Source organism: Zalophus californianus, chromosome 15 (genome assembly GCF_009762305.2).
Source record: "Zalophus californianus isolate mZalCal1 chromosome 15, mZalCal1.pri.v2, whole genome shotgun sequence".
In the NCBI taxonomy this organism is placed as follows: domain Eukaryota; kingdom Metazoa; phylum Chordata; class Mammalia; order Carnivora; family Otariidae; genus Zalophus; species Zalophus californianus.
Genome location: NC_045609.1, coordinates 24,681,988 through 24,696,485, shown reverse-complemented (window position 1 = coordinate 24,696,485; position 14,498 = coordinate 24,681,988). Strand labels below are relative to the sequence as shown.

At 33.4% G+C, this 14,498-nt stretch overlaps 1 protein-coding gene across 7 annotated transcripts in view; it reads left to right on the top strand.

The window, feature by feature from the left end:
* JMJD1C (jumonji domain containing 1C) overlaps positions 1 to 14,498 on the top strand; it is a 333,639-nt gene that overhangs the window by 234,710 nt on the left and 84,431 nt on the right. For 4 of the 7 annotated variants that reach the window (XM_027590290.1, XM_027590272.2, XM_027590282.1 and 1 more), the window contains one exon: positions 9,655 to 9,768. Coding sequence is in view for 3 of the 7 variants with exons in the window: in XM_027590272.2 (XP_027446073.1) it covers positions 9,655 to 9,768 (114 nt within the window). In the remaining 4 variants the exon portion in view is untranslated. Of the gene's footprint in view, positions 1 to 5,208; positions 5,797 to 9,654; positions 9,769 to 14,498 lie in introns of those variants that run through there. The other 3 variants (XM_027590322.2, XM_027590297.2, XM_027590305.2) reach the window with 2 other exon arrangements.

The window sequence follows — 14,498 nt, the reverse complement described above, 5'->3', positions numbered from 1 at the left end:
TTCATTTTCCTCCATTTTATGTTCAAAGTTTAAAGTTTTATTCAGCAGATGGCAAAACACTTTGCTCTTTGCCACCTCATGCCAGCAAGCATGAAAACAATACAGTTCTTTCACGCCATCCTAAAATGTAAAAATCATTCAGCTATGAGTTAGGAAATCCAGGTTCTAGTCCCAGGGCTTCTATAAACAAGGTTTTGGACAAGAAAATTCAGTCACTTATTCTCTTTGAGTGTCAGTTTCTTCATCTGTAAAAATTAAATTATTACTCTCTAAAGTTCCATTTCCCTTTTTAAAAGAATTATTCAGTTTTTTCTCATTCTCTTTTTTTTCCCCCTATGATATGAAGATCCACCTTTATTTTACACTAAATGCTTATACTTATCTGATGTTATTGAGGGACTTTCTAAACTATCCATTGATGACTGTTGATTCATGCTCCAGTTTCACACTGTTGTATTATTTGGATCGTTGAAATGTAATGTAGTATCTGTTAGGCTAGTTCCCTATTATTGATTTTTTTTTCTCTTTTTCTTTCTTTTTAGAACTTTCCTTATTATATTTGCTTTTCCATAAAATTGATTTTTCTTTTTTTAAAATTTATTTATTTGAGAGAGCACATAGAGGGAGAGAGAAAGGGAGAGGGAGAAGGAGGCTCCTGCTGAGCAAGGAGCCTGATGTGGGGCTTGGTCCCAGGACCCTGGGAACAAGACCTGAGCCGAAGGCAGACACTTAACTGACGAGCCACCCAAGCGCCCCCAAAAAATTGATTTTTCTAGTTCCAAAATCTTATTGGTACTTTTATTGAGGTCAGATTAAAGTTATGGAATAATTTATTTAAAAATTACATTTTCATTATTGACAGAGTTTTAAAGGAAAATATCAGGTATTCAGAAATATGAGCAAGGGAAACAAAGTAAATTATCAAATATGATCACTTTATTAATGAATTTTGAGGTATTTATATATAAAGTAAGTAGTGATAGTACTTATAGTGGTTTTGGAAAGATGTGTCAATAACTTAGGAAAGGTTAAGCATTTAATTCTCTAGTCCTGTTTGGCTTTATGTGGTAGCAGGATATAAGAATGATAATGTCCTAATAATGATATAAAATACAGGTTTAAATATACAGTTTGGAGTTATTTATTTATAGAAAAAATTGGTGGGCGCCTGGGTGGCTCAGTTGGTTGAGCGACTGCCTTCGGCTCGGGTCAGGATCCTGGAGTCCCAGGATCGAGTCCCACATCGGGCTCCCTGCTCGGCGGGGAGTCTGCTTCTCCCTCTGACCCTCCCCCCTCTTATGCTCACTCTCTCTCTCTCTCTCTCTCTCTAATAAATAAATCTTAAAAAAAAAAAAGAAAAATTAGTTATCTTAATGGCACGCACCTGCAAACTTTTAGTGACAGAAGAGTAAATGGAACCTCATAATACTGGGAGGAAAGAAGTCTATCTAATCGGGAGATTCTGAAAGAGAAGACATAGAGCTGAGAAACTGAGAACTACTCTAGAGTAGAGTATATGTCTTATTAGTATTAAGAAAGCCTAGAAGGAAAAAATAAAACAAAGGAAACTGAATTCAGCCATATGCTTATTGAAAAATAGAGTCTATTTGCATAAAGTGTTTTTATGTTGTTTTAGTATCCTCAGTAGTGATTTTTTCTTAGCTCAACTATATATCATTAAAATCTGCAAGGTTTAAAGAATGGACACATTCTGTTGCATTCCCCTCCTCTGATGACTGAGTGTGATATCAAAGATATAGTGAAGAAAGGAGGGAAAGGAACACTAATTCTCCAATTATTAATTGAGTTCTTAACAAGGTGTAATTTTTTATTTCTATGATAATTGGAGTATCTGTTTCCTACTAAAAGTGTAGAATGTATGCTAGGGTAGGAATTTGGTTGTTTTTCCTCACCATTGTATCCCCAGGCCAAGCATAGCGCCTGGTACATAAAAGACATCTCATACCTGTTGGTTGAATGAATGTGCTGCAAGCTTGAAGGAGGTAAGAAAGTTTTAAAGATTCCTGTCATCTGGAAATCCTTGTAGAACTCATAGTGTATTCAAAGTAGGAAACAGTGCTACACAATCTTTGCAGTCCCTGGAGGTTCTGCACAGATTCATTTTTGTGAAGAAGTTAATCCTTTGGACATTACCACAATACAGTAGTTAATATGTTTGATTGTATATTTTCATAGATTACAGGATAATAGAGCATATTGAAAAAATATTTTCCTGAATCTAGTTAGCCTTCACATAGGGCCATATCACGTTGAAATCCTCTGAACTACTATTGTTCATCCTCTTTTCTTAACTTTATGTCTACAAAAATATTTACAGTCCTAGGCCATTGAACTTAGAGGCTTTTGGGTTTTTTTGTAAAATCTATATACTTGGAGAAATCACTTGTTTCTTTAGGTTTCTATATCTTTAAAGATGAATTTCTTTCTTTTATGGCCCAAGATAAATGGAACCAAAATGCTCATTTATTTTAACTCTTAATTGCACATGTAAGGTTCTTACATTATTGGAAGAAACAGATTTTCTTTAGCTAGCCATACCGTGTTGCTTTCCTTTTAGCCTCTGTTTACTTTCTCACCTCTGTTGATTTATTCAGCTTGTAACCTAGAAACCAGCTAAAAAGGAAGGAAGTCAGAGATGTGTATTTCTGGGCAGTAACTGGAGTAGTTTCCTCTTCCTCTAGCCTGGTTTAGCTGCCAGAAAAGACTTTTTACCCCCTACCCTCACCCAACCCAACTCCCCCCCCGCCAATAAAAAGAAAGAGAAAGGGAAAGAAAAGAAAAATTAACAGTAACTATTCAACTTGCTTCCTTAATCCATTAAATTATAAGCCATAAAAACAACCAATCTAAAGGACTAAAATTCTGCTCTCAAAATGGTGCTTTTTGCTGTCTGAAAGGTGGTATCTACCATCCCTAAGGAGTTGTAAGAACAAGAGAGAACAAGCTTGATGTAAAAGCTGAGCAACTTATTATGCTTACTACCAAGTGGGTTCTCTATATTGTTATTTCACTGTTTTTATTTGTATTAGGAATTTACCAGAGTACCAGACCAGACTCACATTCATATATTTTTAAAATTTTTTAGAAATATTTTAAAAGTATTTGTGAAGCTCAATTTATGAAATAAATATTAAAAAGGTATTTATGGCTTTCAACTAGTTCCATCTTTGTGCTCTCCTCATTTTCATTAAGAATTGACCATATAAGTATTTCTTTTTTATTTTAATAATTTAGTTTAATTTAATTGAGAGAGAGAGAACACAAGGGAGTAGCAGAGGGAGAAGGAGAATCAGGCTCCCCCCTTGTGCTGGGAGCCAGCCATGGGGCTTGATCCCAGGAGCCTGGGATCATGACCTGACCTGAAGGCAGACACTTAACCTACTGAGCCACCCAGGTGCCCCTATATAGTATTTCTTTATAATAATGGAGAAGAATTTTAATTCAACCATGATATAGTATGAAATAAAAATGAGTGTTTTTTCTTTATTGATATTAATTATTTTGATTTTTAAAAAATTACTGCATTCTGTGTCACTAGGAATACATAAATATTGTGGCATTTGGATTGTTAGCTAAGTGTAGTTCTATTTGCTGTTTGGTTCTGTAGGGGACTGATAGTACTTAGGAACAAAGACAGCTGTTTTTAAGTGTATATCATAGTCATACTTGAATTTATGTGAGCTTGTAAGATGAATCCGGTGAAATATTAAACTCATTCTCTAATGTACAATAAATTATAGAAATGTAGTGTGGAATGTACTGAAAATGTGCTGTTTCATAATATAATAGCCTGCATCAAGCATTTGATGTTTCTTTGTTTTCTTTGTTGTTTGGGGGTTAGAATAAAGCTGCCATATTGATCCAGTTGTTTTTTCTTTTGTATATTATATGACATTGTGAATTCTTTTGTTTCCTTATATGTTTTACATTCATGTCGGAAGTGATTATGAATGAATTACTGAAATGTGTATGATGTAATATTCACTTGAGTTACTATTTTTAAAAATATTTGTTCTAAAGTTACATTTTAGTACCATCAGTGTTCTAAAGCTATATCTTACTAACATTCTTAGAATAATCATTATCCATCTCTTTCATCCTTAAACAAAAAGATTGAGATTTTTGTAGATACAGTCCATCATACACTAAAGTTGAAAATATCTTTTCAGTGGTTACCCTGATGTTTCTGTGAAATGAAACTGATACATCTGGAATAGGTACAGAGAGACAGGGCATTGGCTGGTGGCTAGAAGTTTTTCTCTGAAATGATTTGATGAATTGGTTCTGTATGTGATATTAAACAAATTTTTAGGTTTATTAAAATTGAGATTCTGCATTCAGTCATATTTGTAAAAGACCACATCATTTAAAAATAGGTAAATGTTTTCTTACACTTACAGATATCTAGCATTGTTTTTTCATATTCAGTGCATATATTATACATACAACACACATTTAAATCTAGACTAATCTCATTTCAGGTGCTCAGTACCCATGTGTAGCTAGTGGCCACCATATTAGACAGCACAGCTCTTGAGATTAGAAAGAAGTTACAAGCCTATGTTAGGTAACACATCAGAAAAATACATTTTATGCTCTCAAATTATGATTTTTTTATAACTGAATTGTGTAGATTAAATTTTTTTTAAAGAATAAAATTGTTTCAGGAGTATTTTTTTAAATCTGCCAAAATAAATATCACCAGTTTTTCTTTTGAGTAAAGTGTTGTGGTTATGTCATTTCATTTCATTTGGACTGTTACTCCAAAAATGCTTTTAAGTGTTTTTTTCTGAGTTTTATGTCAGTATTATTTTTAAGGACAAATGATTAAACTAAAATAAGGACTTTAAAGCACACAAAGTATTTTCAATAGTTGGAAGTTATGCTTCATTTTTGCCAACTTGAGAGATATTTACGTAATCTATTTTTTCTGCACTTTCTCACCTTGGTAAATCTGGAAAGCAAAAACTTTGTATTTGCATTTGCTTTATTGAAAGAGACAGTAAACTTGAGGTCTCAGTCTCACCACTAGTCTGTCTTTGTCTGTTGTTAAAATTATGAGCCAGTCTCTATGGCCGCAGCCAAATGAGTAATCACCAGTAATGTGACTCGTGCTGGAAGTGACTCCATCAGCACCTGTGACGGGGGATTAGTTACAGTTTACAGAGCACCGCCTCTTCCCTTCTCTCAGTGTGCCCTAAGCCAAGTAGTCTTTCTCATTTGGGTGTCTGCTCTGTTGGAAGCTACTGCAGTGTGTTTCCACGCAGACAGTACAGTGGGGAAGGCTTTCTCTAGCTGATGGATGGCTGTTCTCTCTATTTGGAGTATCTCACTGGTTATGTAAGCGACCTCGGGAGAAATTATCCTGACCCAGATCGGAGGATGCAGTAGTGCTTCAGCTGCAGGATTTCTTAGTCGTTAACACCACAGTGCTGATGACAAAGAGCGAGTTGTAATCCTCATCACTGCCAGGCTGAGCCAGAGCAGACAGAAAATCGTCATTTGCTCGTCGGAGACTTGTTAGGTTACAGCTCTGCTTCGTTTTGTGGTCTTGGCTTTTCTTCCTATACAATGACGACGCTGCAAGTGAGCTCAGAAATGCTTGGTTTGAGAGCCATTTGCCTGTGATTTTTGAAGACTAAAGAAGTATTTAGGCTAGATAAAAAATACTGCTCAAGAGTGAAATGGAAATGTCAGCTACTTCTTGACCTTTAAAGCTGTGTCGTGGATTTCTGAGATTTTAAGATACTTTGAAATTCTAAAGAACAAAGTACGGTTTGTATTTTTCTGCTTCCTTTTTCTTTTGTCTTAATTTACATTTGGTTTTACTTCTCAGCCTTAGGAATTAAGGTCACTGCCTTTTATTGATCTAGCCTTAGTGTTCTTAGTTTTAAGAAATTTTAACTCTTTTCATTTGTTCAGAAAGGATTGTGTGTGTAGTAATTTCCTAACACTGTAAAAAGATTAAAAACTAGAGTTTAATTGTTTAAAGTATTACAGCAGAAATGTTTCAGATTAGGGTTTTTAGAATATAGTGTTTTAAGGGAAGTGGGGGTATTTGTTTTGTGAGGGTTTTTTTGTGTGGTGTATTCCAGTCCCCACCCCCAACTTGTTTTCTAACAGTATCGTGTTTTTCAATAGACCTGCTTGGGTGGGAATTTGGACTTTGTTCTTTCAAGTCACTCCAGTCTTTTTTTTTTTTTTCCCCGTAGACTAAACCTTGACTTCTAAAATGTTGCTTAGTTTTCTGCTTCAGTATTTTCCTTTAGTGAATTTTATATCAGATTTTTGTAGTTAATGAGCATGATTTTTTTTTTTAAGTTGGAAAAGGAATTGTTAAATGTTAACTGGAGATTGTTAGAAACTCAGACTGCAGACATAAACTCCATGAATTCTCAGTTAAATGTTAAATGTGAGCTTTAACATGGTTTGTTTGAGCAGCTGAGTTATGTTTGAGAGCTGTAGCTGATTTATTTTAAAAAATGTTTTTTTGTGGAGGGCTCATCTGTTCTCCTCTTCCTCATGTGAATGGAATGTGGTGCAGCATGGAGCCCCAAACAGGATACAGTTGTTCTAAGCATTCTTCCTATAGCGTGGTGTAGGCCCTACTAGAAATTCAGGCTCTCAACTATTTATTTTGGCTTTAGACTATTTTTAAAGTACGGTCAGACAAAGGACCTTGAAGGAACTCTTAATCCATTAATAAAATTGAAAAAGTTTTTTTTTTCAATTATGAATATCAATTTTAAATTAGTAATTTTTATTTGAATTTTCACAAAGGCTATTTTCAGCATTGGAATAATAGTCTTTTTGTGACTGGGGCCATATTCTGTGACTTTCATCAGATGGTAGCTCATTGCTTCCCCTTAGGCTGTGGAAGTTCCTCATAGAATGATGTATCTTTAGTGTCTTGAATTACTTAGTTATGCATGAGTTCTACTTTCTTTACATTCCAGTACACCTAGACCCATGAAATATTTACTACAGATTCATCATAAAAGCTGTAGGATCTGTTCACTCTTATTTAAATATTTATGTTTTTATTTTTAAGTTAATAATAGCTCTTTGAAATGTGTTCAACTTGGATACAAATATGAATAATGGTTATATCGTTGATTTGCCACTTTAGAAAATCAATATGTGTTTTAAGTACTTAGTTTCATATGTTCTTTGTCTTTAATTTTCCATAAAGTAGTAATAATCACACATTTTCAGGGTTGTTTATTTAATACATATTGAAACATTTCTTTAACAAGTACTGTAGAAGTATTTATAAGCTCTTGCTGGGAACATATTTGTAGCTTAAATATAATTGCACATTAAAATTTGCACATTGGGCCCTATTTGCTATTTTAAGAAGCATGATATACTCTTGACCTCCATTTGTACATGGTTATAAGTATTATTCTATCAGAAATAGCCTTTTATAAACTAACCTTTAACATTTCTGATAGCTAAATTCTCCTGGTGGCCTTCAATGAGTTATCTTAAAATGAGAAATTCTTATTTTAGCCTAGAAACTAAACTAACTCAGTAATTTAAATTATGATTAGTTCGCTTGTTAAAATTTACCCTTAGAACTCTGATCTACCTTAAAAAGCAGAGTTCTGAGAGGATTTCTTCACAAGAACGTTTTTCATATTATAAAATGACTAGGTCTCATAGGAAATGCAAACCACCTGTATTATTTGCGTAAGAAAGAGGCACTCAGACAGGAGTTTACTTCTTTTTCAAATCCTACTTAATTGAATTGTACCTTTAGCCACTTAGATAATAGCTTTTGTGGACCTTTTTGTTAACCTTCACGAGTTGACCTGACATGGTACTATTTGAAAAGAAATAGATCATTTGAATAAAGTTCAAGGATTAAATCAAGTCTTGAAAAGGTGCCAGTGTTTTCTAGTTTACTAAAAACTAAACAAATATATAATATGAAGAATATTACATATATCATGTCAATCACATACTGGTAGACATTTTAAAGTCTAAATTAGATAAATGATCTTGAAAACTTGAGTCACTTGTTAGGTAAAATAATAATATTTTATGAAATAATTTTAGGAATTTAGTCTTGGCAAAGTGGAAAATTCTAGTTTGCAATAATTGCAGGAGATAGCTAAGTAATGGGGGAATGTCTGTTTTGAAAATGTAATTTCTCACCCAAATAAGAGTACTCCTGATACATATGTAGTACTTAAAAGGTTAGCCTTAGGACTAGGGAGGGAGGAACTTCCTGTGGTTAGATTTTTCTAATCATAAATATCGAAAATAAGTGGGGATGTAAGAGAATTTTTTCATGTTATATTTAGGAAAGAAGATACTATTTTTAAGTTCATGGTAGAGTATAGAAATAAGGCATGTTTAAAATGCTTCTCTATTCTCATGTGTTTAGCTTTTTTAAAAACACTGTTACAGATTCCTCAATAAATCGAAAGCTTTAAAAGGAATTTCTTAAATACAGAAATTAACTCCTTAAGAGCCACTCTGCACTAAAGAGCTTGAAAAGTTTTTACCCAGAGTACATTATTAGTTGTGATTAGCAAGATGTTAGATTTCTTTAAGACATAGTAAGAGAAGGGGGAAACACAATGGCTTTGAATCTCCTGGGGATTTGTACTGTCCCTGCCAAAACAAAAGCTTTGGTTTGTATCCAAATGGTCACACAAGTTGGCTTGTAGCAAGAAAGATTTCTCCGTGTTATATAGGTAATTTATAAAATAAGTTGGTTTTTAATTCCATTTTCCAAACTTTGATTCTTAAGTTTTTAGAAAAATACCAGGGACATGACACTTGCTTTTTATTCAAGCTGCTTCTGCTTCGAAAGTGTGACAGTAATTAAAAACTGCATACATTGTACCTTTGTTTCCTTCCTTCCTCTTCCTCTTCTGCCTCTCTCACTCCCACCCCACCCCAAGATATGGGTATATACTCCTTTATGTAAAAGATGAGGGAGTCTTCTTTAAAATAATCAAATGGCCATGGATCCCCACCTCCCAGCGCCCATTTTTGGTTTGTCTCTTCATTTGATTTTTAAAGTAGCAGAGATCTGTACTGAGAGGTGGGTTTTGTGTAATACTTCATACCTCCTTCTTTTCCTGTTCCCTTCCCCCATGCTGTTCTTACTGAAGCAGCTGGATTTTTATTTGTGCTTGGGGCAGGGACGGGGGTGGGTAGTGCACGGGGTGGAGTTAAAAGACCAGATGCATCCTGATCATTTAAAATCCTTGATGTGAATGAGCTAGCAAAAAAGTAGTTCTGTGAACTATATCTGATCTGTTTTTATAAAGATTAATACTTAATAATTTTTTAAAAAAGAGTTGGGGTAAATATGCTCCCCTACCCAGTTGACTTTTTCAGAAGCAATTTCTTTTATTATCTTAGAAATTTTTATACCCATGTATATTTGATTCTCTTTTTTAAAATAAACAACTTACAGATCTACTTCATTCCTTTTTAATATAAAATATTTTATTGTATGGATAAAATCATTTAGATTATAATATGAAAATATTAATTGGTACTCTAAAATCGCTATGATAATGACATTTATACATTGTATTCAAATAATACCTTTCGTATTTGAGTATAAAACCCAGAAAATAACCATTATGAATTTTTTTTTTCTCTTACCAGACTTTCAAACCCCTGGTTGAAAAAAGCATACCCAGTTCAATCACTGCGGTAGAATTCCTTGTAGATAAACAACTGGATTTTTTAACTGAAGATAGTGCCTTTCAGCCCTACCAGGTAAGAAATTTTAGGTTGCTTTTAAGTTAGCTAATCTTTAAACTTCAGTGACATTCAGATATTCTTTTAAATATTCAGTTCAAGCTAACATCTAGGTGTTCAAGGAACCCAGTGCATTCAATAGTTTTTGATTATAGGATAAATGGTTAATTTATCCAATCAACAGATTTATGTACTGAGAACTTTCTATGAACTAGGCAGCATTTTGTACTGGGAATACACAAGTGAGCAAAATTAAGTAACTGCCATTATAAATACTGTTCATCATTAGGAAATAACTGGTTAGATATTAGTATAAATTACCTTTGTCTCCAGCTCTAAAGGTTAAGAATTGGGTCAATTAATGTAATTAAATGAGATTAGTGTTTACTGTATGCATACAATAATAGTATTTCATTTTTCTTTTTAAGTGGGAAGTTTCTTTTAGATTGTCGTTAATTGTTCATTTTCTAAATTTTAGTTCCCAGATGCAGTTTAAGTACAAATACATTTAATTGGAAAAATATTTTCTAGTAGGCTTTTAGATTTAAATCCTGTGAAGAAACTCATCAAAAATAGTAAGCTAAATGAATTTTTAAATTTCTAGTGAAGTTCTATCGGTTAATTTTTTAAGGTAGAAGTAAAAATGCACAGAAGTTTGTTTTCTTTGTATATTTGGATTTCAGATTGAGTTAAATGTCATACATTTTTTACCTGTGTTTAAAATAATATGGTAATTGCATTGAAAGAAAGAATGAGTGAAATAGTTTGACTTTAATGGAGCTGAAAGTCAGTACTCCCAATTTAATTTCAGAATAGTTACTGTTTTCCGAAAATAAAATATAGGGGCATCGTTTCCATGGAAAGAACAAGAGCTTGAGTTAATGAGCAATGATTTGTTGTGTGTGGACTTATAATACTTAGGGAATTAGAGCAGTTATGTGCCTCTTCTGCTAGATTACCAAAATGATATGATAGTTCTCTGAGTTAAATGTTATTTTGAAGTCTACATAGATGTGCTTTTGTCCTTTCACATTATTTTTCTTATTTCATTAAATGGCCTAGTTTTTGTACTGTTAGCTTTTGTTCTTTCTTTACAGTATTTATAGCTAAAAATTCATAGCAAGTCCCAGTTTAATATTGAAGGTGTTAGAGCTTTTCCCTGGGGTTTTATTTTGTTTTGTTTTTAATTGTGAATGCCATTTAGCTTACTATAGGCCTTATTATAATTTGTTTCATTTCTAACAGTGTTTTAGTGGGAATTAGACTGGGTGAGTCTAGGTAAAATCAAAGGAACCTTCCAACCCTTAATGTTTTAATTTTGTGGTTGCTGATTAGCAGCACTCTGGAAGTTTCAGCTTGGATTTGATTTAGAGAAGTGAAATCATTATGTAGAAATTACTTTTTAAAAATAAACTCTTTTGCCAGGTGGCCTAAAACTTCACAACATGTTTATTAAAATTATAATGATTGAAAGAATGTGCTAACATTTTATTGGGTGTTTTGTTTTGTTTTACATTTTAAGCTTTTAGATTCTGATAGTTTTGTCATTTTATTTAAAAAATAAAGGCACAAGAGCTAAAGTCTTATTTGATTTTTAAATTGTATGATTGTCTTTGTTAGTAAGCCATTTGTATTGCTCAGTTAGTAAAGGCAGGTTGATGTCTGGCCTGAAAACTATTCTATCTTCTAAAGGTGAAGTGATTGTCTTGACATTTTAACCATTTGTCTTTCACAAATGTGAGCTCTCAGTTCTAGAAAATCAGAAGGAATTACACTAACAGCACTTGATTTAGGGAGTCAGCATACCTTAATTTTAGAATTTCTTAGGAGTTTCAAAAGTAATTAGATGGTTTGCAACAGAGCTTTTTAATATGTATTTTAATATATTTAGTTTCATATTAAGTTAGAAAAATATAAGGATATTTTCTCTAGTATGTAAATGATAGACACCTATTGTAACATTTTGAATGAAAATGTACTCCAGAGACCTAAGATGCCTCAGTCTAGTTTTTCAAATTTATTTATTTAAATGAGTTTATGAAATACAGCTACATTCTTGATAAAGGAAACAATTTTAGAGTTCATGTAATTAGAGTGGCTTTATCCCAGAATGCTTTTCTGTAACCACTTGTCCAAACAGTACATTAAATTCCTTGGCATCTTAAACATGGCAGCTGTTACTGGCATAGATTTTGTAAATAGTGTCTTGACATATCTCAACTTTAGGGTAACCCTATGTAAAGGGAGTTCAGGGAAAATTGAACACATTTTTTAAATGCTCTCCCTGTTTTTTCTCACTTCTTTAAATTTCATGAGGCAATTTCTTCTGAATCTAGATGTTAATTATCCTTTGTAGACTTCTTAAGTGTGATGGGGGAAAGCAGCTTTCTTCTTTAGAAATGGCCTTTGTGTATAGAGTGATGGGTACACATAACTTTTGTTTTAAAAATTCAGACAAATGCTTTACTATGAATCTAAGAAAATGTTTTTCTAGTAGGAATTCCCACCTACCATCTTTCTCCTTGGTTCTCAGCAGTTCTGTAGTAGTACACTCCCTTTAATTTCCTTAATAAAGTTGTACAGCCCTATTTTTTAATATATCCAAATAGTATATTGTTAAGGTAATGGTTAGGAAACCATTGACTCAGGAATTAATACAGATCATTTCACTTTTAGGTCACTGCTTTGAATCCTACACTTAACCTCTGATTTCAATGCATTGAATAACAAATGACATGTATTAAACTTGATCTGATCACTTTTTTAGGTGGCATGTAGTTGGGAAATTGGGGTGCGATCATCATTGTTACAGTTTTCAGTATTTTGGAAGGAAAGTTGAATGAGGAGAAAAGCCAAACCAACATTTTATAGATAAAATAATCAATGTATATTAATTAGGTCACTGAAGCCGCTTGGTTATTGTTAATTCTGTTTTTTCCTTCCTTATGCACACAAATGAGTTTCTGCTTCCTCCTTTTAGATTTCCTGATCATGCCTGGCTGTAGTTAACTTTCTTTGAAGTAGAGGGGGAAGGGAAAAGAGAGGAAGTAGGTGGGAACTTTGCAGATTCTACTTTGTCTTTCAACTGACTGGGAAGAAAGAGGGAAAATAAAACAACAAATTATTGATTCTGAAAGATGGCTTTTATAGTTTGCAGTTTTCTTAATTACTATGATTTTTGTGGTATTGTTTCTTTTCTTTGGAGCATGATTGCAGAAATTTTTTAAAAAACTTTTCATTAAAACTTGAAGTTTTGATCAAGTTAATACAAAAAACAGTTTGGTAATGAAATATGAACATTGAACTTTTAGCATGATTTTGAAATCATCTTGTTCTGAATTTTGGCTTCTGGCCATGCACACACCTGCAGTTTTCAGGTTGGTTGCTTCATAGAGGATATAGAAGAGATTATTATTTCTTACCTGAAAATTGTACATGACTCATATCAACAAATCTGGGTTGGTCTGGCTTGTTAGTCCAGTATTTTCTAGGGATCACAATTCTCTTTGTTTTTAAATGTAGTAGAGGGATAATACAAAGGGCACTAGTTTAAAAAACCATTAGAGACTTGAAGCAGAATGTGCTTGTTCAAACTTATGCCTTATGTTTATCTTACTGTATATTAAAATTCATTGTAGTATTGAGATATGTTCCCTACTATAAGGTAGAATCATCCTAGACCTGAAGGAATCATCCTTTTTAAAGTTTTGGGTCATAATAAAGTGATACAAGTTTAGAGATAAGACCATTAATTCTACAGTTTGTACCATCATAGAATATAGACATTGAACTGCTTTACTAAATATTAGATATAGTACTCCTGTGCTGTGAATTGCTGGTTGAAGGAAAAGGGAACAGGTGGAACAAACCTGATTATTTTCTTAGTACCTGGACTAAAAATTGCTTAAAGACTTGAACAGAGAAGAGTCTTAAAACATTTAGTGAATGAGGGCTCCTGAGTGGCTCAGTCCTTAAGCGTCTGCCTTTGGCTCGGGTCATGATCCCAGGGTCCTGGGATTGAGCCCCACATCGGGCTCCCTGCTCCACAGGAAGCCTGCTTCTCCCTCTCCCCCTGCTTGTTTTCCCTCTCACGCGCTGTCTCTGTCAAATAAATAAATAAAATCTTCAAAAAAAAATATTTAGTGAATGAATGTGTCTGGGCTTAATCAGATCTGTGTATCTCATTTCTGTATTCCTCTGTGAGAAAGTTGTTTTCCCTGTTTCAGTCCATTTTGACCCATAAGTTTCACATCATCGATGATATAAATTTATTGGCTATGGTTTCAGAATATCCATAAGGTAGTTGTTGCCCAACACATCTGGTATACTAAAAATAACTCTAATGAATGCCTAGGATAAATTACCAGTAGTTTGGGAGTGAGTGTAGCAGAGACCTGTATTTTTTCCTTCTAAATTTTTGTTATTGTCCTGTGGACTTTGGAATTGCTTCACAACCAGGATGAGATAATGCAGTGTGAAGTGAAATTTAGTCCACAATCATCCAAGGTGAACAATTAACTACTGGTTTGGTTGTTACTAGCCAGATGTTATATTTTGTTGAATTAAATATTTGACATAAATGAGCCACTGACAAAAGTTTAAAAATCTTGTTGGTAGTCATTCATTTTCTGAGCAAATTTGTTCCCCTGGGTATTATGGTGGCACCACTAATAGTTTACAGAAGGAAGTAAACAGAACTTCATGTTAGTTAGTATTGCTTTGATGGGTAGAGAAAAAACTTATTTTTT